At 44.1% G+C, this 25,079-nt stretch overlaps 2 protein-coding genes across 6 annotated transcripts in view; one reads left to right on the top strand and one right to left on the bottom strand.

Moving 5' to 3' along the window:
* Positions 1 to 3,051, top strand: part of ULK4 (unc-51 like kinase 4) — a 205,180-nt gene extending 202,129 nt beyond the window's left edge. For all 4 annotated transcript variants that reach the window (XM_071561347.1, XM_071561350.1, XM_071561349.1 and 1 more), the window contains one exon: positions 277 to 3,051. In XM_071561347.1, coding sequence (XP_071417448.1) covers positions 277 to 361 — 85 coding nt within the window. In that variant the 3' untranslated portion in view covers positions 362 to 3,051. The remainder of the gene's footprint in view (positions 1 to 276) is intronic.
* On the bottom strand, positions 2,252 to 24,387 carry CTNNB1 (catenin beta 1). 2 transcript variants are annotated; one of them, XM_071561353.1, is made up of 17 exons: positions 24,118 to 24,387; positions 23,648 to 23,711; positions 10,631 to 10,691; positions 9,961 to 10,188; positions 9,571 to 9,824; positions 9,242 to 9,480; positions 8,960 to 9,161; positions 8,483 to 8,627; positions 7,926 to 8,029; positions 7,504 to 7,842; positions 7,094 to 7,252; positions 6,025 to 6,144; positions 5,722 to 5,872; positions 5,509 to 5,630; positions 4,293 to 4,353; positions 3,317 to 3,537; positions 2,252 to 3,025 (listed from the first exon to the last, which is right to left on the bottom strand). In XM_071561353.1, the coding sequence occupies exons 3-16, from the start codon at positions 10,641 to 10,643 to the stop codon at positions 3,329 to 3,331; spliced, it is 2,346 nt and encodes a 781-aa protein (XP_071417454.1). In that variant the 5' UTR covers positions 10,644 to 10,691; positions 23,648 to 23,711; positions 24,118 to 24,387; the 3' UTR covers positions 2,252 to 3,025; positions 3,317 to 3,328. The 2 variants fall into 2 exon arrangements, with proteins under 2 accessions (XP_071417454.1, XP_071417452.1); XM_071561351.1 differs by lacking the exon at positions 23,648 to 23,711.
* Positions 24,388 to 25,079: the final 692 nt, after the last annotated feature.

The raw sequence follows: 25,079 nt of genomic DNA on the forward strand, positions 1-25,079 counted from the left end.
GGGCGTGATAAATTGTATCTTTTTTTACAGAATGTTTAACAGGAGGTTGAGGGAAGTAGCAGCTACTGAGAATTTGAGCTGCAATTCGTTTCTACACAAGGTTTGCTACAGAGCAGAGTCACAGTTATGTGTTACTGCTTAACAGAAAAGTGGCCATAGAGTGCAGTTAATGGCCAGTCAGAAATTTTCCAGTATAGAGAAAGGCAAATGTGGAATTTGAACAAAACACTTTTTCCCTAAGAATGTCTAATAGATGTTACTGTTTTTAATTCCCAGCTCTCATGCCGACGTGTCTGTTGCTTCCTTGGCATTTAAAATTCTTCAAATGGTGGGACATGAAAATATCAAGACTACCAAGTGAACCGGTTTGGAGCAGCCCATCAAAATGTGCAGGGTGTGAGCACTGATCAGCACCTCGGTCCTGCAGGAACATCTTCAAATGAGCTGAGCAGATGTAACTAATTTAGCAAGCTGAGCTGTAGCATATGCAGGAATTTGGGAGCATTCAGGAAAGGAGGGAAGCTGGTTCTGAGGGGTGGTTTGTTTTTTAAACCTCTGTAAGGATAAGTTCTTGGTTACTACTTTACTTTTGCTGGCATTACATGATTTAGCTCAAGTACCTGACAGTTTGAAAGTGTCAAAATAAATATAGCACAGTTCTTTCACAATATAATGTGTTTCACTATTTTAAGTTGCTATTAGAAATGTGTATTTATCTTTTGGACCAGGTGCCTGACCTGTCTGTTCATCTTAAGGGATCACCTCATGCTTGTGACTGGCACTAGAAAATACTTCAAGGCAGACAATATTCTTCACCTCAAGTGACCAGAATCAACCCCTGCTATCACACAGAGGCTGTGTATGTGTGGCATGCATGGATGACACGTTACCAGGTTTTTACCCAGTAGCATGGGCTTTTTTTGTGCCCCTCTTTCCTACCTTCCTGCCCAGCTTAAACTGCACTGGTGGTGTCATTCTCAGCTGTAAATGCTCCTGGCCGGAGCTCTTCTTTGAAAATAGGTGGGATGGTGACCAAGGAAGTTTGACTTACTATCCCCATGAAAAGTTGGTACCTTAGGACAGGTCCTCTGGAGCTTGCAGGTACCACAGTGTGTAAAGAATTAGTGTTTTCCACATGTGCTGTGGAGACCACGTCTTCCTTAATGTCTGTTAGTGCAGCAACTCCACATTCCCACTGCACCCACCAAATGGAGGTGGCCTGTTGAGAGTTGCGCTTACACTACCTGCTCTTGGACAGCCTGGTTATCCACAGTATCCCTGTCCATAGAGGCAAGCAAACACCTCTGTGTAAATTAATTTCACTGTGTGTGTTTTACAGGACTTGCTTTCTTACATGTCAAATATCACTGTATCTTTCACAGCTGAATGGCTGGAGTTACTAGAAATGGGGAAAGGTTCAGTAGTGGCTGTTATTTGGTGTAGTGTTTTACTGTAATTGTTCCTCTCTGCCAGCCACACTAGAAGACCAAGGGTGTTACTGAGTGAGACTTTGCCCTCTGCAGCTGCAGTGCCTTTGCTCTTGTGTGTGGTTCCCTTCAGCTCTCCCCAGCCTGAGCCACGAGGCTCTGCAGCCAAGGCCCTCTCTGATCTGCCACAAACTGCTGCCTGAGGTGGAGCTTCCCCGGGAGGGTTTGGTCCTGCCCAGGCTGGTGACAGCGGCACTGTGCAAAGTGCAGTCTGTGGCTCAGCAGGCACTTCCAGAACCACCTTCCCCACTTCCACCCACACAGGTGCTGCCTCCAGAGAAGCCAGTTACACACTGGTGTTATCTCACAATTAACTGAAGACTGAGGACACCTGAAAATGGCTTTTAGCTACTGAACCAGCTGACAGTTAGTGAGGAAAGGCTGTTCATCTGACCCTGGTGACAGCACAGTGCTGAAGGGAAGTGATAAACGATGCTGTTCCCACTTTCTGAAGCCCACAAGTGAGTGTAGGGCTGGCAGGCCAAGCACAAAGAGTAGTTGCTGGACCAGACTTGCTCCATGCTGAGGAACCTGCCAAAGCAAAGCAGCAGTGGGTCAAGGGGAAGAATTCTGCCTCAGGACTATAGCAGGAAACCTCCAGGCTTCAAAGGGCAACTATTTCGTAGCGGGATGAAAGAGGAATGATTCTTGAGCCCTTCCTCTGAAATACTGAAGTGATGGTGCAACTCCAGGATGAGTTTCAGAAGACTTACTTGTTAACACACACAAGTATACTTTGTGATCTGAAATAATTTGACACAGAGTGAATTAAAAGTTTACTTTAATTTTGAACCATTTTATAACTGCATTTTTCTCATGAAGCATCTGTATCACAGCAGGCTACAATAACTTTGGGATAAAAGGCAACTGGTAAACTGTCCAATACAAGGTTCCAAATAAACAGTTCTTACTGGCCCCTACCCAGACATATCCCAGATAAAGTTTTTGATCAAAAACATGAAATAGATCCACCTGCTTATTTTAAGCATATTAAAAAGGAAACTAATTGGACCATTTCTATTTGTCTAGTTTTTTATACAAAAAGGCTACACAATGTTACACTTTATTCAGAATACAGTTAGAGCGATTATGAATTAGTGTTCTACACCTTTACTCAATCCTTAAAAATTAGAAACTGCTGTAGCATATTCACTATAACTTAATACTACGAGAGACTTTAAAAAAAACTAACAACAATTACTGCAAAAAGAAAGGCTACTTCCAAAGCAAGCAAGGTCAGTACCATTACAGAGATTTAAAAAAAATAATAAATTTTTAACAAGCAAGGCTAGGGTTTGATAAATTCCATCTTGCAATTCATTCTTGTGCATTCTTCGTTTCTTGAATCACTCCCAAAATCCATTTGTATTATTACTCCTCGACCAAAAAGGACCAGAACAAAAAGTTTACTTCAATTGTTCCCATAGGAAACTCAGCTTGGTTAGTGTGTCAGGCACTTTCTGAGATACTAGCCCACCCCTCGAGCCCTCTCAGCAACTCTACAGGCCAATCAATGCAAGTTCACTCAGATGATACAGCTGCAAAGAGAAAAAACACAGGTGTCAGTGTTCCTGAGCCATAAAGGGCTGTTCTAACACAAGAAGACTGCATGAAGCCAGTGCACAAGACATTACAGTTAATTACTTCCACACTTCACGGCAGAAGTCAGTTTGGAGTGTGCTGATCAAGTGTTTCCAGAGCGTTTATTCATTATTTTGGCACACTGGGACCCAATCGAGCCAATCCCTCCCTGCCAACCAAGTCCTCAGTCCAGTCAGCTGTTTTGCTCTTTTTGATTTGTTTTTAAATTCAAGGTTGGAGCTTCTTACCTAAAGGATGATTTACAGGTCAGTATCGAACCAGGCCAACTGATTACTGTCACCTGGAGGCAGCCCATCCATAAGGTCCTGGGCATGGCCAAGATCTGGCAGACCATCAACTGGGTAGTCAGCACCAGGGTGGTGGCCACCCATTTCATGTTCCATCATAGGGTCCATACCCAAGGCATCCTGACCGTATCCGCCAGAGTGGAAAGAACGGTAGCTAGGATCTAAGAAAGTTAAAGGTGGCAGAGGGAAAAAAAGCATAATGTTAACAGATGTTAGAGGCATCAGAAGCTGCAAGTATCAGTGTGTGAGGAGATTGTGTAGCCATCTAATTGTTTTCTAGTTCAGCCAAGTTCAACACAATCTGTTGCCTGCCCTTAATGGCTATTCCATTGTTTGAAACAGCCTTCCAGTATGATTCTGCAGACAAAGCACACTGCAGTCAGAAGCACGAGCAGATTCCAGCCAAGCCATTAGTCTGCACAATCAACAGTACTAAAATTCAACAATACTGCAGCAAAACCAGGCTCCAAGACTGTAGACTTGCTTCTGAAAGTCTAGTCAAAAATAGCTCAGAATCCTTAGGGATAGGCTTGCGGTGGAGTCTATAGACACTTAGAGACTAACACATTCAATACCAGCTTTGTTGTTTTAAAGAAAAACTGCACTATTGGAATTGTCAAGTCCATTTGTAAAGAATATAAAAGATTTCTGGAAACAACAGCTCAGTGGGATATGTTCCCACAGGACTCAGACATGAGACACCAGTTTTGCATGTTCATACAGCTCCCATTTCAGTGCTGCCAGTGGCGTTGCAGAAACTGGTTATTTGAACTGGCAGTTCCCCATCTGCCTGTCAGTTTGCAATACCCTTGCTGAAGAGCATATACACTCTTCTCTCATTTGCAGTTCTCCTTTAAAACCTATGACTTGACTTCATCCAACTTAAGTTTAGTCAAGGGGAACAAAAGAGACGTACCATCTGGGCGGTATCCAAGAGGTTCCCCCTGGGCACCAATATCAAGTCCGAGATCCGCTGTCTACATGCACACAAAAAATTACAAAACGGTTTTAACATCAGGTCTTTCAGCCAGCACTAGCGTTTCTAAGTTTAAAAAGTGAAGCTTGCCCCAGATCCCTTTGGGCAACTCTTCTGCAGCGAGCACTGCAGTCCTGTACTGCTGTGAACATGAAATGCCTTTTTACTTAGCTCAGCATCTTCATGTCACAGAAGTGTAATAAGCAACATGAAATAGCCAGATTTAGGCACAGGAATCCACAGATCACTGGAAGAAGGGTTCTGTTTGGGAATGAAAGAGATGGGGCAGGTCTAGGAACACTCTCCTCAGGTTCACCTGCCCAGCTCCTGCAAGTCAGTAATAGAGCTTTTAAAGATTTTTCTGAAGGAACCTCTCCCATTTGTTCAATTACAGAATTGCCTGTCTCCAGAGCAATTGTTTAACTCCAATCTCAAAGTGGTATTTCATGTCAGCTTTCCCCCCCACACACATTCCTGTGGTACAGATTTTAGGAAAATAGAGAAGTAAGCACTGAAACAGTACAAAGGGCTCCTATCCATTATGTAGTAGATACATATAGGAAAAGTTAGGCTCCTGAATCTGGAGAATCTGCAGGAAGACAAAGAACTAGTGAAGCCTTCCTGCTCCCCCATGCACAGTTTGTTTTCAGTCTCAATTCACTGTGCAGTGATTACCAGCCTCCAAACATATTCAAGTCCGAAAGCTCAGTTCTAAGAGGACAACTTGCATCCTCCCTTCAAGATTACTAATCCTACACTGTTGGCTTGATAGAAGCCTCACAGGGTATGTTTTATATTTATGCTTCCCTGATATCACTCATGTTTATTTTTACATCCAGAGTTCATTAGGTTTTGACAAGCAGCACAGGAAAGTACAAAGGTCTTGTATACAGCTTTGCACACCCGCAAACATAATGAGAATTATGCACTTCAGCACCAGCAGAAAATGCACTCTTCCTATCTGCAAGCAAAAAGGCAGCTTGAAGACTGCGTACCACAGGTTCACTGAACCTGAACACAGAGTCAGGAAGGTGCAGTCACACAGCTGTGTAAAGCTGGGCCTGTATCACCAATGGCAGCTACACCTCACTAGTGGAAGGAGGGAGGACACAGAACTAAGGTCCCCCAGGAACCATTAACACAAGACAGGACTCACCTCGTTCCAAGCCATTGGCTCAGTCCGGAACAGGGAGCTTGTCAATTCAACTGAAAGGCGCTTCTTGTAGTCCTGTGGTTTGTCCTCAGACATTCTGAACAGCACTGCAGCTGCGTATGTCGCTGCCCAAAGGAAGAGTGATTTTAGTAGAGGCTGAGACTTTGAGCAACTCTTCTAACACAAGAATGAAATCTGTCTTTTGAGTTCACTTACCAACACCCTCATTCCTAGAATGAAGCAGTTCTGTTAGAGGGGCAGTTGCACCTTCAGCTTCGATTGCTTCAGCTGCTTCCTTGTCTTGAGCCAGTTCACAAAGTACACCAGCAGCGACTCTCTGGATATTCTCAATGGGAGAGTACAACAACTGCAACCAAAACACAGGGGGCTCTTCAGCTCTTCTACTTGAAATGAGCTCTTCAGTACGCTCTGAATTAGCAGTTCTATCCAGAAAGTGTAAGACCCATTTTACTTCTTTTCCTAATATGTACTACAATGTTGTCTTGAGCTCTTACTTACCTGCACAAATAGTGGAATGGTATTTAGGCCCCTGATTACGATTCGGTTATGAACATCACGTGCAAGAATATGCAGGGCTCCAGTGCAGCCCTCGACAATTTCTTCCATACGCACACCCTCCTAGTTAGGGAGAGAAAAGGCATTTTTCAAGTTGAGATATTGTGTGTTCTCTTCTTAAAAAACTGTCAAAAAGCCAAGCAGCCTGTTTCAACAAATCAGCCAAACTTGTCCCCTGGACATACCCCCTTTCCCTAACAGAGCTCATAACCATCATCTACTGCTGACCTTCAAGCTTAACAGTCATGCTGTAAGTCAATTCAAGCAACTATCCAAGCAAATTCAGTAAGTGAAGCATCTCAGTGGAACATCTCACAGTGTTTTTTTTATTATAAACTCCATGTCTGATAACACCATCTCTTTTTCCTCAACCTGGACTGGCTTGGTGCTTACCAAATTGGAAAGAGTGCTAATCAGTAACAGAGAGGTCCCTTCCTGCCTCCACATGAATTAACTACTCTCCTGTACTAGCAGATGCTGCTCTCCTTTGCTCCTGCTAAGCCAACTTCTCCTTCACTAACATGTTTAATGGGATAAAAACAATCAAACTGAGACTGATCTTGCCACACTGACCTGGCACCCAAATAGGTAACAAGTATAGAGCCTGCATAACTTCTCAGTACTTTTACAGCTCTAAATTCCCTTGAAAGGCTGCGATAGGATTCTTAAACCCATTCGTCTGAGAAGGGCAAGGGAGTTCTGGTTTCCTGGTACAGAACTACTTGTCTTGCTAGCCTAGGCATTACCAGTAGTTCTGTGATCTACAGCATTAAGAATTGAATGTTTAAGAGGTTCTTAGTAAAATAAGAACCAAAGTTTTGGCATTCCTGTTTATTCAAGAAAAATTTCACATCTGCAAAGACAGAATTATCAGCACACAGAGAATAAGATGAATTACAGCAAATAAGACAACAGTTCTTTAGACCGAGCAATACAGGGCTAAGGGCACACTGACAAATGAGGAGTTGGAGAGACAACTTTTAGCGATGTAACGCCAGTGGTGGTGACTTACCACAAACTGCTGCTGTGTCCCGCCCATGGAAGTGCGCCGCTGGGTGTCTTGATGTGCTCGGACCAGCAGCTGCACTAGCCTTGGAATAGCACCTTGTTCACGCAGCGGGGCGTGGTTTGCAGGACACAGAGCCAGGTTGCGGATCAAGCCAACAGTGGCCTGCAGGTAAGAAAGGGGGTGAGGAATAAAGGACACAATTGGTGTGTGCTGTCACTGCGGTTTCCTTTTTTAATCAGTTGATCCCAAATGCTTAAATCCAAGAGACAGCACTAAGTTGCTCAAATGAAGCAACTTTCCCATCACACAAACTGTACACCCCAACACCTTGGAAACAAAGTATTTTCCACATTTAAAGTTACATTTGAAAAAGCAACAGTTTTCAGTGCTGACAGCTTGCAATCATGATTTACCTTGATCAAAGGCCAGTGTGAGGGTGGGTGCAACAGTTTAACCACCACTGGGAGTCCGTAATGGAGACGCACTGCATTCTGAGCCATCTCTGCTTCCTGGTGCCTGCTGGTGAGGTGACGGAGCGCACAAATAGCGGGTTCTGTGATGTCCTCCCTGTCCCCAGCCCGAAGAACTGTGCGCACAAGAGCCTCGATGCCACCAACCTGGCACACCATCATCTTGTTCTTGTAATTGTTGCAGGTAAGGTTAGAAAGGATGCCAGCGGCACAAGTCACAACATTAATATCATCAGAGCCTAAAAGCTGAACAAGAGTTCCTAGAAGGCCTTCCATGCCCTCCTATGAAAAAGAAGGAAGAAAAAGTTAAGTCTCTCTTCCACTATGTTGAATTTTGCTCTTGATCCCTCAGAAGAGCCATTTACCTGCTTTGTTGCAGCATCTGACAGGTTTCTCAGAGTCCAGAGACAGTTCTGGACAAGGCGCTGGCTTGGATCTGTGAGGTGGAGTCCCAGAGCTTGCATCCCACCTAGAAGATGGTACAGATTTGACAGCATTACTCAGATGTGACACCATACTCTGACGTTCATCCCGTGAGTAGTCAAGTCAGATCCTTTTCTTCCTGAGTATCTCACAAGCTTTTTTGGATTCTTCTTGTCATTGTAATATGGCTAGACCCTTCACCACGTAGGAAAAAAACAAACCTCCAAGTTCTCTTTGTGACACTGAGCTTTTTAAATGTGTGCACATTCTAAGGGGACCATTCTGACAACACTCAGCCATTAAAGTCACCCAGCTGACAACACGAATTACTCAGCCACCCTTTCTACTTCCGTATTCTAAAGGCCTCCAAAACTAGTTACGGTCTTAAGGACCAATCCAAGTTCAATTTTTGATGCTGGCAGTTTCTGTTTTGGTGGAATGAACTGACCCTGGAGTACTGTATAGCTTTTTAAGTTATCATGGGTGACAAGGTACTTACCAGCCTCAACAATAGCAGGTTTGTTGCTGGAGCAGACTGACAACACCTTCAGCACCCTACTTGTGGTCCACAATAGTTTCTCATAAGTATAGGTCCTCATTATGTTTACTAAAGCCTGGGGTCCACCACTTGCCAGAATAATCAGCTGAAAGACAGCAAAAGTAACATTTGTCTGTCACTGCCTATGCATGTCAGCAGGTAGTAAATGTTGCTGGCTTACACCTCTCACAGGTTGCAGATCCCTAAAAAACCACTCCCATCTGCCGATGTGGTCTGTAAGTTTTACAGCCTCACTTATGAGCACAACAGCATTTCTTCAAGCTAATTCTTGCATCCCTCACGTCTTGCTAGATCAGGACTGACTGGCAAAATCCAACATGTGGCTCAAAGTTCAGAAAAAGGTCAGTACACAAGAACTGTAAGGACATTCATCACAAGCTTGCTTGTTTTAACTGTTTCAACAGCAGAGGCACCTACCTTACTTTCTTGATTGCCATATGCTAAGATCTGAAGGCAGTCTGTTGTGATGGCCAAGAATTTGACATTTGTCTTGTTGAGCAAGGCCACCATTTTCTGCAGCCCGCCAGCCAGACGGACAGCCATCTTGGCTCCTTCCTGGTGTAACAGGAGATTGTGAAGGGTTGTAATGGCATAGAACAGCACAGAGTCCACAGGGGATCTAAAGAAGGGAAAAACCTCATGAGCACCTTCTCCCACCAGACCCAATGGAAAAGCACAAGTGCTTAGTAGTCCACATACCCAAGCATTTTAACCAAAGCAGGGATGCCTCCTGATTTGAAGATTGCCAGCAAGCCTTCACGGTGATGTGAGAGGTTGTGTAGTGTGCCTGCAGTACAACGGGCTGTTTCCACATCGTTTGTGTTCTGCATGGTACGTACAATAGCAGACACCATTTGAGGGGATCTCATAATAGCATGGCGAGACGCTTCCTTTTTGGATAACTGATGAACCATAACTGCAGCTTTGTTCACCACCACCTAGCAGAAATATGTGCAGAAAGCTCTCAGTTTTAAGGTCACTGAAGTCAGCCCACAAGCAGGGTGCACTGAGGAAAAGAAAGTGCTTACCTGGTCCTCATCATTCAACAGTTTGGTCAGTTCTGGGATTGCACGAGTTGCAAGTTCAGCATCATCTTGGTAGTTTATCAAATTAACAACAGCATGTTTTAACATCTGGGATGGCTCAGCCAGGCGTTGCACATTAGTTGGATGAGCTGCATCAAATTGTGTGGATGGGATTTGCATTCCTTCATCCAGTGTTTCGGGGAACATCGCTGCACGCACTCTCTGAGCTCTAGTCATTGCATACTGGCCATCAATATCTGAAAAACAAGGTAAGTTGTTAGCTCAAACTAGGAACAAAAAGCTCATCTTCTAGATTGGTAATAACTGAGTATTTAGGTTTCTCTATCATTAACTGCATGCCCAAGCTGACCAGTGTAATAGAACAGGCCTTACCAGCAACTTGCTCCTGGGTAAATGACTGAGAGAATCCCTGCTCCCACTCGTACAGCACTTGTGTTGTGTCCACATCTTCCTCTTCAGGATTTCCCTTGCCACTCAAAGAGGGAGCAGTTGTTGTGGCACCAGAATGGATCCCAGAGTCCAGATATGATTGTTGCTGCCAATGACTGACTGCTGCTTTTCTGTCTGGCTCCATTGCCATATCCAGCTCCATCAAGTCAGCTGTAAGAAATCATTGTTGAACAATTAAGTTTAGTTCAATTACTCCAGCATGTATTATTCCTACAACAGATGACACAGATTTTAAATTAAAATAAGCTGTTATAAACAACTACCACAACCCAGCACTGCAAATGAGACAGCAATTTTAAACTGAGGCTTTATGTTGAGCCAATGCAGACACCTAAACCTGACAAACAGGCAGAACAATCACTGCTGCAGTGATTGTCCTGATCTACTGCTTAAAGGTTCCCTTTTCCACATACTTGACTGTACTTAAGGAACCCAAAATGTTTAGACAACAAATCTGTCTGCAGGTTTGATTTCTGTGTAAGTTATTAATTACTGTAGTAGAGCAGACATTCAATCCAAATGACTTTGAGAACTTAAAAAGAATAAGGAGCCTGCTGGAGTCTAGCAACAGAAATTGTAATGCATTATATACCTTGAGTCGCCATGTTCTTTGTTATGCTCCCAGGACTCTTTCCTGCTCCCTTTCAGAGATCCTAAAAAAGAGCAAGGTTAGAACTTATGAAACATTACAGAGCTAGTAAGACAGGATTTCATATTAGAACACTAGAGTTGCAAACTAAAACTTCGCACATCTTGCCATTTCATTACTACAGTGAGTATACTCAAATGCTAATTAGTAAACCCCCATGGACAGACTTGCAAACGAACATGATGTATCACCCAGACTTTTTCCTGTCAGCCTATATGTAAGATATATTCTCCTCTTAAAGCTAAAGAGAGAGAGATGAAGACTGACTGTGATGGAGTTACTTTTCATCCCTCTATCCTTGCATAAGACGAAATCCAGCCATTAAATTCCACAGTTTGGACATGCCACAAAGACAAGAGCTAAATGTCACACTTCCTCATTTCCTTCAAAGATAAACTACTCTTAAGATACCAGAGAAACTGTTTGATACAGGGCTACAACATAAATTTCCCCAGGGAAAGATGAAACAACCATTTAAGGCAAGCTGCTATTATTTCAGTGGCACAAAGACTACCTAAATAGGTATAATTGCACCTCCTCCTTTGCTTCTTTCTTGTACCACAACAAGAAAGGTTTCTTCCTGCACAAAACTTTTCCTTGAAGTTAGAATTGAAAATTGAACCAGCCTCATTAAAACAAAAAAAAGGCTGTCCTTTAGTTACACACAAATTAAATCACCAAACTCACTTTTATTTTTTGCACAGAAAGCCAGGATAACTGTGGGCAGGAGGCTGAAAGGTGATCAATGCCCTATCCAAATTCTCAGTATGCACCTCCATTTGATATCACCAAGCAGTATGGAAGTATTTGTACAGTAAATCTGTAGTTGTCTTTTCACTAACCCAGAAGAGAAACATGAGGCTACAGCTCCACAACGGGTCACTTTTATTTCTTTTGCTCACCTTCCCCCACAGAGGCCAACACTGTTCCCAGCACACACACAGCTGGTGACAGCCTATCCTGGGAGCCAGCCAAGCAGAAACGTTTGTGGTGGTGGGTACTGCAGTGAGCAAAACCATCTCTTGCAGCAATCAGCTTTCCATGTGCCAGTTAGGTGTTAGAGCTGTGCTGATCAAACATTCCTGGACAATGAGGTAAGGGCAGGCATTAATCTCTCTAAGGGACAGGTCTGCAGGACTGTTTGTCAGGAGAACAAAGTCCATTTGACGCTCTGTTTGTGTAAAGACAAGTTTTCAAATTTAAGAGTTTCCTTCAGAAGTACTTTTTAGAAAATCACAATTACATAGAGGACAGGGCAACAGTTTTTAAAAGCCTCACTGAATAGGTGAGGCAACTCTGAGGCAAACTTGTATTTCACTGTCTCTGAGCCAGCTCCAAGATACTTCAGCAGCCTCTGAGCAATCTTGTTACTTTGCTGTACAAATGCCAATGCTGTTTGTCCTGACTCTGCACTCCCACAACTTTTGGCAGCAACTCTACCCTGGTTCTTTTAAAATGGACAGTAGATGTGCATCTGCAGCAGAAGAGCAGCATTAAGCTGATACAAGACATAACACAACAACAGTAAGTACTCTGCTATGCAGTTGGAAATGCCAAGGTCCCTAAACCGGTCCTACTCCAGAGCTGGAAGAGACCAGCCAGCTCAGGGTCTGCTCCTCACAGTCTGCATGGAAGATGTTCTGACAATGCCCCATCTTTTTTTTAAGTCCCTCCAACACTGGATTCTTCCAAAATGCTGTTAAAAAGTCCAGGAGTAGCAGTGCTAAGGGGAAGGGCTTAGTCATGCTGTCAGTTCATCATTAATTCAAAAATTCTAGTGAATAGCTAAGGTGGAAGGAGCACCTATACCAAAGCTTGATGGCTCTGCAGGGCTTAGACATTACTCTGTCAGTCACACTAACACCTTCCAAACAGGAAGAAGCACCAACAGTAGAATTTGTATTTCTGTTCCCTGTAGTCCTCACAGTCAGATGTGACATTTCCAATAGAAAACTGGGCAAGATCCAGCTGCTATACAGAATTCACAGTATGCTTAGCACAAAAAAATGTTCTATTTTTATTGTAACCTTTCCAGTCTCCTCCCATCAGGACTATGCTAAAAAAATGAATACCAAACTCGTTTTGAAGTTGACTGGTTCATCTACCAGTATGTTAAGAGTGGTGACCATGCTTAAAGAGATTTCCCACCACCTGGGATTCAAGTATGCAACAAAGGGCTTGAGAACAACATTTATAATTTCCTTCCACTGTTGAATTCTGCACAAGTGAAGGCAACTGGCTCACAGCAACTGCACTCTGAAATGGCTGTTTCCATTTCAGCAGCCTGAAGAGATCAGAAGAGCAGCCGAGGTAAAATTCAAGAGGCCACGCTAGCCACTGAACTGCAGCACTGCTCCAAAACAGAGCTGAGGGACATCCACAAAACAGCAGTGAAGAATGCTGGTTAAGTGTTCAGAACTGCACTACCAGTCAGACATCAGGCCTTTGGAATGCTGACCCCAGATCAGCCTGAGAGCTGCACCTGAAAGTTCTAACATCCTAATGTGCATTTCACACATCTGTAACCCCTCAGCAACTCCTACAAGCTTTTTTATTACTATTATTTAGATGGGAAATTGGGTTTCACCCTAGGAGTTCAAGGTAACTGCCCACCAAAGGTAACCAGAGTTTTGGTTTAGGTTTTCTGTAACTGAACATTTTCCCATCTTTTCTTTAACATTCTCTTCTCATTTTACAAGGGGGTAAACCGAGTCCAGACGAATTGCTGATTTTGTCTTCCTGTTTGTCATTGCCACAGTGAACCACTATACTTACAAAGGGAGCAACACCACCAGGCTTGGTACAAACATTTGTGCTGTTAATTTTCCTGACAAACTCGATGGGTACATGTGGGCAAGGCAGTGGGGAAGAGGAAACAACAACAACAAAAAGACTGCAAGGATTATTAAGCTTGTTTTCTTCAACCATGAAAAATATACCAGCTCCTTTAGCCCTATCCAGATTAATTGGAGGACACACAACTAGTTGACATTACAGAGTCAGGGTCAGCCATACAGATCTCAACCATCAGAAGAAACAAAATGCCTTGCCACACTGCACAAACAAACCTCAGCATAACAACCAGCTTCCATCAGCCTCGCTGCTTTTGAAGGCTACCTGTTACTCAGAAGTCTGAATTTTGATAAATGTCACACTATACAGAGGTTCATATGGACGTACCATTAGGAGTTATGAGACTCTTCACTTATTAGAAATAGAAATCTCCTCCTCCCCCTTGCTCAGCAAGCAACATCAGCTTTGGAGTTCAATGGAGGTTGGTTTTTTGTAAAACTACCTATTAAACTACTCCTATGAAGAGCAGTGCAAGACACTGCACTAGGTTGTGTTGTGTGCCATCTGTCCCAGTGTAAACAACTGAGAAAAATGGCTCTGCAAGCTCAGAAGGCTTATGAGCTAATAGTTTCAAGTTGCTGCAGAAAACAACTCAAATTTCTCAGTTTTCAAAAGGAAAGGAAGACGTATTAGATGTTATTTCTGATTAGGTATTTCTTATTAGGCATTCTGATTCTGGAGGATATTTAGGGTACATGCCAAGGAAGTCAACAAGCCTACAGCAGTTCTCAAATCTGAACAATTCTCTTCATTCAGATTGATTCAAATCACATCTGAGTGATCAGATAAGCACTTTCCCCCACACTCCTGTCACATTTATAAAGCAAGTCAGAGTTTGTAAGTCTTCCCTAAATCAAGAGCAGCATGTTATCAAACCTTGTGTGAGAAATCCAGAATGGTACATCCAATCACCATGACTTAGTGAAAAGGCAACACATGCACTGACCATGTTTTCATACATCTCATCTAGGACAGGCAAAGGAACTGTATCTTTAAACTCAGCACCAGTTCTGAATGACACACTTTCTTATATAGGGCAAGCAGCTCCTAACCTGATGCTTACAGCAATTAAAAATATATATTATCTCCACAAAAGGGGATTATTTCCACATAGTGGAAAACAGCTTTTCTCCAAGTGCTCTGAAGTCTTTGCAACCCTTCCCCAGGTGTTACTGGAAGCATTCTCTGAGTCTGATTTTGTAACTGGCCTTTGTTTCAGGCAGCTGCCTGACAATAATGTCACCTGCCTGTGTCTGCTTTGCAAAAGTCCATAGCCAAAATAAACTGGCAACATCAGTTCACAACTAGTAATACCACATAACTACAGCACTCATTTCTGTGAGTCAAACACCCAAGTCCTTGTCTTTCTTTTCTTAATGTAGTGGAAGCTTCCTATTAACCTTAGTTTTCAAGTGGAGGATTTGGGAAATACATACAATTAAGGATTTTTTTAAAAAAGCCTTTTTAATCTTATCCTGGAAGTTGTTAACCTGTTTCTAGAACAGGGAGATTGAGAACCATCCGAGTCAGACACTGCTGACAGCGGAAACATCAGGAAAAAAGCTTTCATGGTATAGCAGCACTTCAAAGCATGAGTGGCCTCTGTCCCTAAGCAATTCTTGGTCTAACCCAGCCCATGACAACCAAACCTACTTCTAACCCCTCTTAGTCTTATGAGGACATTATCCAATCTGTTGTAAACTTTTAATTATTCCTTATTCCCATTTGGGTAAGTCCCCTTCTCTCATATCTACCCAGATGCACAAAAAACTATGCTTTGTAGGTGATTTTGGAGGCCCTTTATGCATCAGATGCTTGTGTAAGATTGTACTTTCAGGACTTCTTACCAGTTTCAATGTTGTGTGTTTTAAGAAAGTTTAGAAGCTTGCTGTAGGAAAGACAGTCTGTGTTGGTACTTTTTTTCTACACAAAGAATAGAAGATACTTTATTTGAAAACAGGAGCACAATGTGCTCACTCTGAACACCTGTGGTTTCTTTTATTTATTTTTCTTGTACAAAGGTACCACACAGGAATAAATACAAATTTTCCTCAAATACATTTCCATACCAAGAAGAAAATACTGAAGAGCATTCCCATACTCTGTCTCAAGTATTACCATCTGCAGTCCTCAGCCACCTTACCCCCTGTGAAATGAACAGCTATATATGCAGTGTGTGCAGATTATTTTGCAATTAGCCATGTGCAAGCATTAGAAGGCCTTGACTGTGAAATCAGTTACCCACCAATTAGTTACCCACTTCTTCACACGAGTGCTTAAAGGATCCGAATGGATGAAAACTACCATGAAACTCACTGAAAACTGGATCTCAAATAATGTTTTAGGACTGCAAATTATTGCATTAAACAAAGCCATGCACCACTTGGATATCTGTAGAGAGAGGAAAGTTAAGGTTTATCTTGTTATCTGCACCAAGAATCAGAATATAAAACTTCATATATTTCACAGTAATGTCAGGGTTCCTTCTGCTTTCAGCAAGCTGATATTTAATACTGGGTAAAAATATATTCAGATGGCTTATGACAAGATATCTTAAAGTAAATGGAAACAGCTTGCACAGTATGTAACATTAAAATGAAACAAGTCACACCATGCAGCCTTTTTCCTCTAAAAGGAAAAACCCACCATGGGTTTTCAGAGCTGTAAAACTTTCCTACCTTCCTTTAGGTCACATGGTAGAAACACTGACCTGCAGCCTTCACTACCAGCTCAGAAGAAACGCCATGGCAAGAGAAAAAGCAGCATTGCTGTATTCAGGTGGTGTGCCAAGATGCAGCAACACAAAGAGCCACCAATAATCTTGACCTGAATGCCACAGCACAAGCCCACTCTGAAATCCATCTTACTGATCCTGGACTGCAACAGAACAAACTGCTTTATAAATTTTAACTCATGAATGAATTGCTCTGGTCATTTCCTCAAAGAACATTTGCTTAGTTGCACCATTCCCTCCAACCACTGAGCTACTCCTGCTCAGTGTTCTCCTTCATTCCAGTGACAGACTCAGCATCCCATGTAATCCATCCAGCTGCAATTTACACAAGCTGGAACACTTCAGACAATGCATTCCACTGATGCCTGCAGAAAGCTGGGAGATGCCTTGCAAACAGCAATACATTTTATTTTAATTTAGCAAATCAGATCACAGTAAATTTGACTGTGAAACCAGAATATGCAACAGTGTTAAGCCGGTCTTTAAATTCTCTTATTATTAAGACTTGAAAGTATAAAATCTGTTTCTCCTATAAAACATCATGAAATTATGAAATCTGAATGGTATCTGCTTTACTGACCTCAAAGGTTAAAGGGCTCCGACTTGCAAGCGTTAAATATCTTTAATACATGCTCTGAAAGAGGCAACAAACTAGCCCAGATAATCCACAGATTGAAAGTGAAAGAGGGGCATTTGACAGTACACACACACCTGCAAACACTCGCTGAGCTACCTCTGTTTCAGCCACTGTTCTTTGCTGCTTCATTTTCACTTCATTATTTCTTTTTTCCTTCAGGCATCCCAGTTTGCTATTCCATCAATTGTTCTGGCTTTTCAGCTTCTCTTCTGCCTTAGAAATTATCTAAAAATTCCTTCCCATAACAAATGCAAAAGAACATCCAACATTAGAGGGTTTTTTTTTAAGAGTTCATTTGATTCTACAGCACAAAATAAAGTGTTATGTGTGTCTACTTTCAGTCATCTCAGCAATCCCAGATCAATTAAGAGCACAGTGCAGAGTTTCTATTCACATGCTCATTAGCTAAAGCCAAAGCATGTAAATATTTCTGTTCCTGCTACATTTCTCAAGTTGATTACAACTGCTTGATGGAACTGAAATTCATGCCTAAGTCTTGACTAGACTTAAAACACTGGGCTGGCTGTATTGAAAAAAAGAACTCATTCCTCAAAAAATGTCTAGTGAAGGAAAGACTCCAGTTACAAGTTCCAAAAACTCAAGGCTTGTTTTTTAATCCATCCAGTCCTCGGCACGTGTGAGGATGAGGGAAAGGGGCCAGGAGAACTTTCCAGCACGGCTGTAGGGTTCCAATCTATCACACCTCATCTCCATTAGAACTGGAGCTCTACAGAGTGTTCTGAAATGACAGGACACTCTCACCTGTTTCACCTTCCCCATCCTCCCGAAAGAGAAAGCAGGCCAGTAAAGAACCACACTTCCTAATCAGCTTGCAAAATGTTCAACTGCAACAACTCGAGTTTCAAGTACAGTTGAGACTTTAATGCAAATTGTAGCAAGTGCCACATTTCCTCTTGGTCACCTAAGGTACAGAAAGGCACACAGAACATCGGTAGTTTTAATCACTCAGTGAAGAGCAGCTTTGGACTGACAGTTCAGGTAACCAAAGATACTTGAAGCAGAAATAGGAGATATCCCTGCCAGGTGGGTCTCTCTCACTGCAGCACTGCCCGTCGCTGAAACGCAGCACTCTGAGCAACTAACACAGCACTGAGGCACCAACAGCTTGTGCGATTCATCAAGGCCTTCACAGGTACTAAGGCTTAAGTGCCGTTTTGAAAACAGCCCATTACAAGTTCCAATAAAACAACAGTTAACATCGGTCTGAGAGCCACGTCAGCCAACAAATATCTGAAAAAACTACGGTGCAAAATTATGAGAACCTGCAAGAGAATTCAGAACCAGCACGTCAGGAAAGTTACTGAAACAGAAATAAAGTTCATCTGGGCACCGACCTGCACAATCACTCCGAGATGAATTTCGAACTGCAGAACCTGCCAGGAAGCCTCCCCAGAAATCAATCTGGCAATATCATATAAAGGTTATCCAATACCTTTGATCGACAGTACTTCACTCTTTAGCACAGACATTTTATTACAGCCTTAAGGACACCTGGATTTGTCAAAAGGGACTTGGTAGCAGTGACCTATCACCATAATTTCTTGCGCTATCCGTGGTGACCTATGGAATTTCATTTGATCCTGGCCAGAGCCTGAGGCTCCCCGAGGCTCATGGCTGGACACCCCATGCAATGGAAAGACAGCAGCGTTCCACATAATCCCATACTCTTACTCAAAGGCACACCTAAAAACTGCAATAGCCAACATCTCACAGCACTGGAGGCTGTCACTTCAGAAATCAGTGTTTGGATCCACAGCACAATTATTTTGCCATTTACCAAGAGAACATTCAAGAGCTGCAGGAGGTCTGTCAACACAACCCTTTACATTCAAAATCATGGGAAATGATACCAGCAGCTTCTAACAAGATCTGCAAACAAAACATTTTCTGCACTGGTATTTATCTGTCCTCTATAGAAATTCCTGATTGTTTCTAATACCTGTGGGCAGCAGTTGTGCACAAGTTGAAAAGTTATCAGGCCACACTTGCAAGTAATGATTTAAGAAATCTTGTCATTGGCAACACTAGCAAAAATTTTCACCTTATTAGTAAGCAAAGTTGACTCCAAGTACCTAACTGTACTTCTGACTGTCTCAGGGAGGAGCTGATGATAATCTTAAATGTTATGGTGTGAAAACTGCTTCAACTACACATTGGGCATTACACATCCAGCTTAAGAACAGAAGTACTGCGCTTGTCCACATAATGTACAAGTAATATTTTGACAGCAGTTGATACGACAGTTTCAAGTTTATTAACTTGCATTAAGTTCTTAACAAGATTATCAACCCAATTACTCTTATGCCTTAATTGTTTTGACCAACTAAGCACCACAAACACAGGCAAGTAACCCCAAAACAGTTACTAAGTCACTTCTGTTCAGCAATGGGTTTGAGATCTTTTGGTCACTGGCAGGCGTTTCCAATTAGGGTTTCATGCAACATTCACTAAGTTTGAGTATCTTTGGCTGAGCAAAACAGTTTTCTTATCACAGCTCAGGCAGCTCCCATCTTTCCTTTGCAGGACACAGGTATCTACATTATGCATATTCCTGTCTGTCTTGGTTATGGATGAGCCAGGGTTTCTGTCTAAGTTTAGTTTGCCAGCACAACTCAATAAATAAATTTGCCTTGACTTAAGAGCTTTTGGTCCATGTGCCCAGACTTATCACTGTGTGATGTCTTTATGAGAGATGGCAGTAGCCAGGATCAAAATTCATTCTTGTCTTATGTAGCCACATACAAAAAAAAAAAAAGCTGCCATCATGACCATTTGGAGGCAACCAATGATAATTTGGACAACTCCTATGCCACGTTTTATTTAACGCTAATAAAGTTCCACAACAAACCACTGTGAGCCCTTAAGTTTCCGTGCCCACACTTTTGCGTGTCAAAAAGACCCTTAAGGGTTCTGCAGTGATTTACCATGATGAGGTAAGTCACTAACGAGGTTGTTGGGTGGTTGACAGCCATTGTGTTACAGAACTCTTTCCTTCCTGTTTGTGTAGAACTCGAAACATCCATTTCCACTTTAAACAGCAACAACCTAGCAAGAAATCTCCCTTCCAAACAAGCACCATAATCCAGTTTCTTCTTCAGCTCCAACCATGTAGCCAGCCCTGAACATGATGTTAAATATTAATCGCCACAGTTTAAGAAGCCAGAGTGATTAGTCATAATTGCACTGCCACTAATGAAATACATATGAATCTGAAAGTAGCTGTCTTTGCTTGTCTGTCAAAATAACTATGTATTTACAACAAGGCATAACCAACACTCAAAAAAGTACTGTTTGAACAGCAAACACGCTAACGAAGTCTGACACCAAAAGATGTTTCATCAACTCACTTTTAATTAAGGCAAACTGACAAGGCAGCTGCATTTATCAGCACCTTTAGGATGTTAAGATTTCTGGCCACTGGAGGGCACCTGAATTGTTGCCAGGACAATACAGAACTACTTGCTACAGTTGCTGCAGAGTTGGCAAACTGCTCCAATTTATACAAGTCTATTTAGCGCAGTAAGTCAGCCTAGAAATGCTCGTTCCAGCAAACACACTTGCAGTGCACTCTGCATTTGCCAACTTCAGCAAAATCCAGCCAGCTCGTACCATTTTTTAAAAGCAGCAACGTAGAATGCCAGATTAACTCTTTCAACCTTTAAGTGAACTAAGTCACTGCTCAAACAAGGTTCAGAGTTGATTTGGTGTTAAGTAACAGCAAGCACTTCACTGCTGCAATACTAATCCAGCCAGTCCACATTGTTTCTTAAAGCAATTTGGAACACGAACAGAAAGTTCTTCTGCAAAGCAACGTTTGCACCCTTATTTCCCAGGGCAACTAAAGTATAGGATGTATTTGCTCTCACATAAAGAGAGTTAACAGATTCATGAGGGCAGGTTGAGCTACAGGTGTGTTCACTCACCTGCTCACCTCATCAGTTTGGTGCTCCACAGAGACAGAAATGGCAGAGTTAGATTTCCATTAGTTCTCTCCCTTGCACTGAAGGTACCTGGCAGTGCCCCAAAAAAAACCCAAAAACCCACCACCACCAAGCCAAACCCCACACCAACTCTTCTAGCTTCTTTCTCCTCATTAGGCAGCACAGGCTACACAATGCCAGCATATTCTAAGACATAACTCTCCCCATCTAAAGCCTGCTCACAGACTACAGCAAGTTCTGCCTTGAAAGCAAGTGCCAGAAATGGATATTAAAAGTTAACCACTGTCAGGCTGCCTCATGTTGGCAAGTCTAACCAATTCAGTTGGTGCACAACCTCAAAGCACCCCCAAAACAAGATTCCAATGCTGAACTGGAAAATCATCGATGCTGCCCTACCCTTCTGACCAGGATAATAACAATTTTATCTTAAGAAACAAGAGTCACACACAATATTCACTGCCAAGGAGTTTGCCCTTTCGATGCCACCACTCAGCCACCCAGCAAGGCACAGAGCTCAGAGCTTGCAAGCACATGTTGGGAGAACAAGTCACGACTGCCTGCACAGTTTCTCACCAGGTTTTATCAGGCTTCCCTAAGTATGATGCTCAAGATAAGCAAGGTCAGTCCTGATTTTCCTGCCACGGTATGCAGGCTACCAGAGCCACAGAACAAGCTTTGCTGCAGGCAACTGCATGATCACCACAACCCCTGCATTACCAGCTTTAACTATGAATTAACACAAGCGATTCTGATTACTGCTGTATTTGCAGACTAGTCTGCCTACTAGACAGTATTTTGCAGAAACATCCTTATCCATGAGTTTCAGACCACACATTCAGACTTCCGTCTCTGAGACAGAAACTTACAATAGCCACGTTCTCTGTCCCATCCTTGCGCTTCCCTTTCCACCGCTCAAAATACTGCAAAATTAGTCTAGAAGGCCACTAGTACCAACTGGTTTTCTTAATATCCCCAAACCCTCAAGTTTAACTCTTCAGAACACAGTGTTTCAGAACGTTAATTCAGATGTAAAGTCATGAAAGACAGACATCTGTTTCACAAAGAAATCACACGTCTGAAGGACAACCAGGTTTCATGGCCAAGGTTCGATAAGCCAGTTCCTGACACACCCCACAGTCACAGCAAAACACTGGGGTCCGTAGTAGACTACAAACCATGCAGAGCCCAGCCTATTTACAGCTTGGGCAAGAAAAAGGAAGCTTGGGTTAATAAGGCCGTAACTCAACATTTGAAGAACTGACTTCTCTAATCTTTATATTAAATCCTTACTTTTAGAAGCTATTTTGCTTGACACGCTTTCCAGCATGTTTTTACTCATTTCTCTCCTCAACCCTTTGAAATGATCAGCCATACAGACCAACATGAATATTCCCACCTATTTCAGTTTATACCTAAAGAGAAAATATCTGAACTAATAGAAGACAAATACAACACTTCTCTGCAACCACCCCAGAACAACAAGACATGCAATATGCTTTTGTATTAAATGGCTGAATTCAGAGAGCCTTAAACTCCTGTCTGAATAACTAAGTAGCCTCATTTGCAACCATGCCGGCCATTAGAGAGTCGACACAGTAGCCACACACCTGCAGCTGTCAGCACCTTCTTATTAAAAGTGCCAGATGAACATTAGCTTCGTGGACTGTTAGTTACTGGAATTCACATTATACCTTTGCTCAGTACACACCAGTAAGTTTTGCCTCTTGTAGGTTTTTTTTTTAGAGCCTTCCAGTAGCACCTTTTTATCATTCAGAAGCAAAAATCACAATTGGAAAGTTGCTCTCTGGTGTGTCCGAACTTCAGTATCAAGAAAATCCCGACACTCTCTCAGGTAGTTTTCACGTCTTTGTTTTTCCTATAGTCTCAGCACATAAAGATCCTGTTTTACTAAAACCCCTCCTTGATTTCCGTCTGTCGACCTCAGCATACCAGCCCAGCCTCTTTCCATTCACCACTTGCATACTTTGGGGGATGGGAGCACCACAGATGTCTGGAATATACAGTGTCAGAACAATGGCTGCTCCATGAGAAAGAGATCAAGAAGTAGCTTATTACAAAGATCAACACTGCTATTCCTAAAGTCACAAGTTGCCTGAAGTACCTTCCCAGCCTGTCCTTTCCTCCCAGAAGGAATAATCTTCAGAGGAGGGTATTTTTCGAAGAGAATCGAGAAGCAGCAGCCCAAAGACCTACATCAAGTTTTAGCCAAGAAAAAACTCCAAGTTTTCTAAATTTAAAAAACCTCGGTGTTCCAGGAACAACTAATCATGAGAGACGAACTAAGCTGTCTTGTTTGTTTTGTTGGGTGTTTTAGAAAAAAAAAACAAACAAACCAAAACCCCAACAAACCACTAAACAACACATATGGAGCCCCCAGTTCCTCGAGAAATCAGAAATAAGTGCCCTGTATAGTACTGGGAGTAACCGCAAGTTGATCCACACGCCTCAGGAGCGGGATACTTTGGGAGCTGGAGCCGTGGTCCCCCCCAGCAGGCGCTTCCCACACCGCCCGGATCCCAGGATTCCGGCTCTTTCGTTACAAGACTCCGGTAACGTGGGCGTTAAAAAACTTAATTTGATTGCTCCCAGCTCCGGGGGAGCTTCATTTCGGTGGCACCCAGAAGTAGCAGCATAACCTCTCCAGCAAATATGCAATGCCACTAAGAGCGAAACCCCACAAGGCAGCAGATTAGTTATCTCCCGCTGACTGCAGTGACCGTGACTAATTATATTCGGTACAAATAAACCCCTACCCTGCTCTCTTCCCCCTCCTATCGCCAAAGGGGATCTGCAGCCCACCGGCGAGTTAGTACTCCCCTAAAAAAAAGAAAAAGGAGGGGGGAACACGACACCTTTAAAATAATAGTATTTTTAAGGGGTCAATAAAGTACCCCGAGCTCTGCTGCAAAGCCAGGCGAGGGCAGAGACGCGTCCCCTCCGCAGCCCGAGCAGCCACCCCCTCGCCCCAGGACGAGCTTCCCAAGAGACACCTCGGGAGCTGCAGCTGCCGCTCCTGCAGCCACGCAGCTGTCCGGACCTCCCAAAGCCAAGGGCCCCGTCTCCCCTCCTTTCCTGCCGCCACCTCCCCGCTCCCACCCCCGCAGCCCCCGCTCCCTCCCGCCCTCCCAGCCCCGTCCCCCCCGCCGGGCACACCCGGACCCCCCACGGCCGCGGGGCCCAGCGCGGGCTCGCCTCGGGTTCCCGCCGGGAAAGCGGCACTAACGTTGAGGGAAGGGCGAGCGCCCCGGGCTCCGGCGGCGGCGGCTCCTACTGCTGCTGCCCGGGCGATCGTGGTCCGGCTCGTCTTTCCTTGCTTCCTTCCTTGCCCCTCCTCCGCCACCGCCTCCTCCTCGCTCGGCTCCCCGCTGCCGGCCGTGCCCCCGCCGCTGGCTCCCGGGTGGCGGCCGTGCGGGGCGGCGGTGTCTGTGTGTGCCCCGAGCGCCGCCGCTGCTCCGACCACCGAACCGAGCGAGAGCCTTAAAATGGCGGCGCACACCAGGAGGCTCTTATAGCGCGCGGCGGCCCCGGCTGTGTATCCTGCCGCCTCGGCCGGGCCGCGCGCGCGGCATTCCACAGGGCGGGCGGGGGGGGGGGGGACAAATAGTGCCGGGCTCCCAGGGCGGAGGGAGACGCGGAGCGGGGAAGCGGCCCGAGAGGGGGAAGGCCGGGCCGGGCTGGGCGGGCCGGGGCGGGGGGAGCGCGGAGCAGACACCTTGTTCCGGAGGTGGGGAAGAAAGATCCGAGTTCCCGGCTTGGGAGCGGAGTTGTTGCCCCGAGGGCTGGAGAGGCGGCGAGGGAGGGGATGGGATGGGATGGGATGGGATGGGATGGGATGGGATGGGATGGGATGCAGCTGAGCGGATCAGCCCGCGGCGCCGCTTTGGGAAGGCGAGGGGGAGAGGGCGAAAGGCGACCTGACTCTCCCTCTCCCCCTTTCCCCCCACCCCCGCCCCGTTTTGTTGCCTGGGAATTTTAATTCTTTTTTTGTAATTTATTTTTTAATGCACACCACCAACTGTAGCGAAACTCCGTCTTCCCAGACGCCCCGCCGCCAAGTCCCGGAGACTTTGGGGCTCCTGTGAAAAACCAGCCCTGGCGCTGGGATGGGGCTCATCCCGGCCCGGGGCTCATCCCGGCCCGGAGCTCATCCCGGGCCGTGGTTCTTCCCGCAGCCCGGAGGAGCCC

The sequence above is a fragment of the Pithys albifrons genome, chromosome 7 (assembly GCF_047495875.1).
Source record: "Pithys albifrons albifrons isolate INPA30051 chromosome 7, PitAlb_v1, whole genome shotgun sequence".
NCBI lineage: Eukaryota > Metazoa > Chordata > Aves > Passeriformes > Thamnophilidae > Pithys > Pithys albifrons.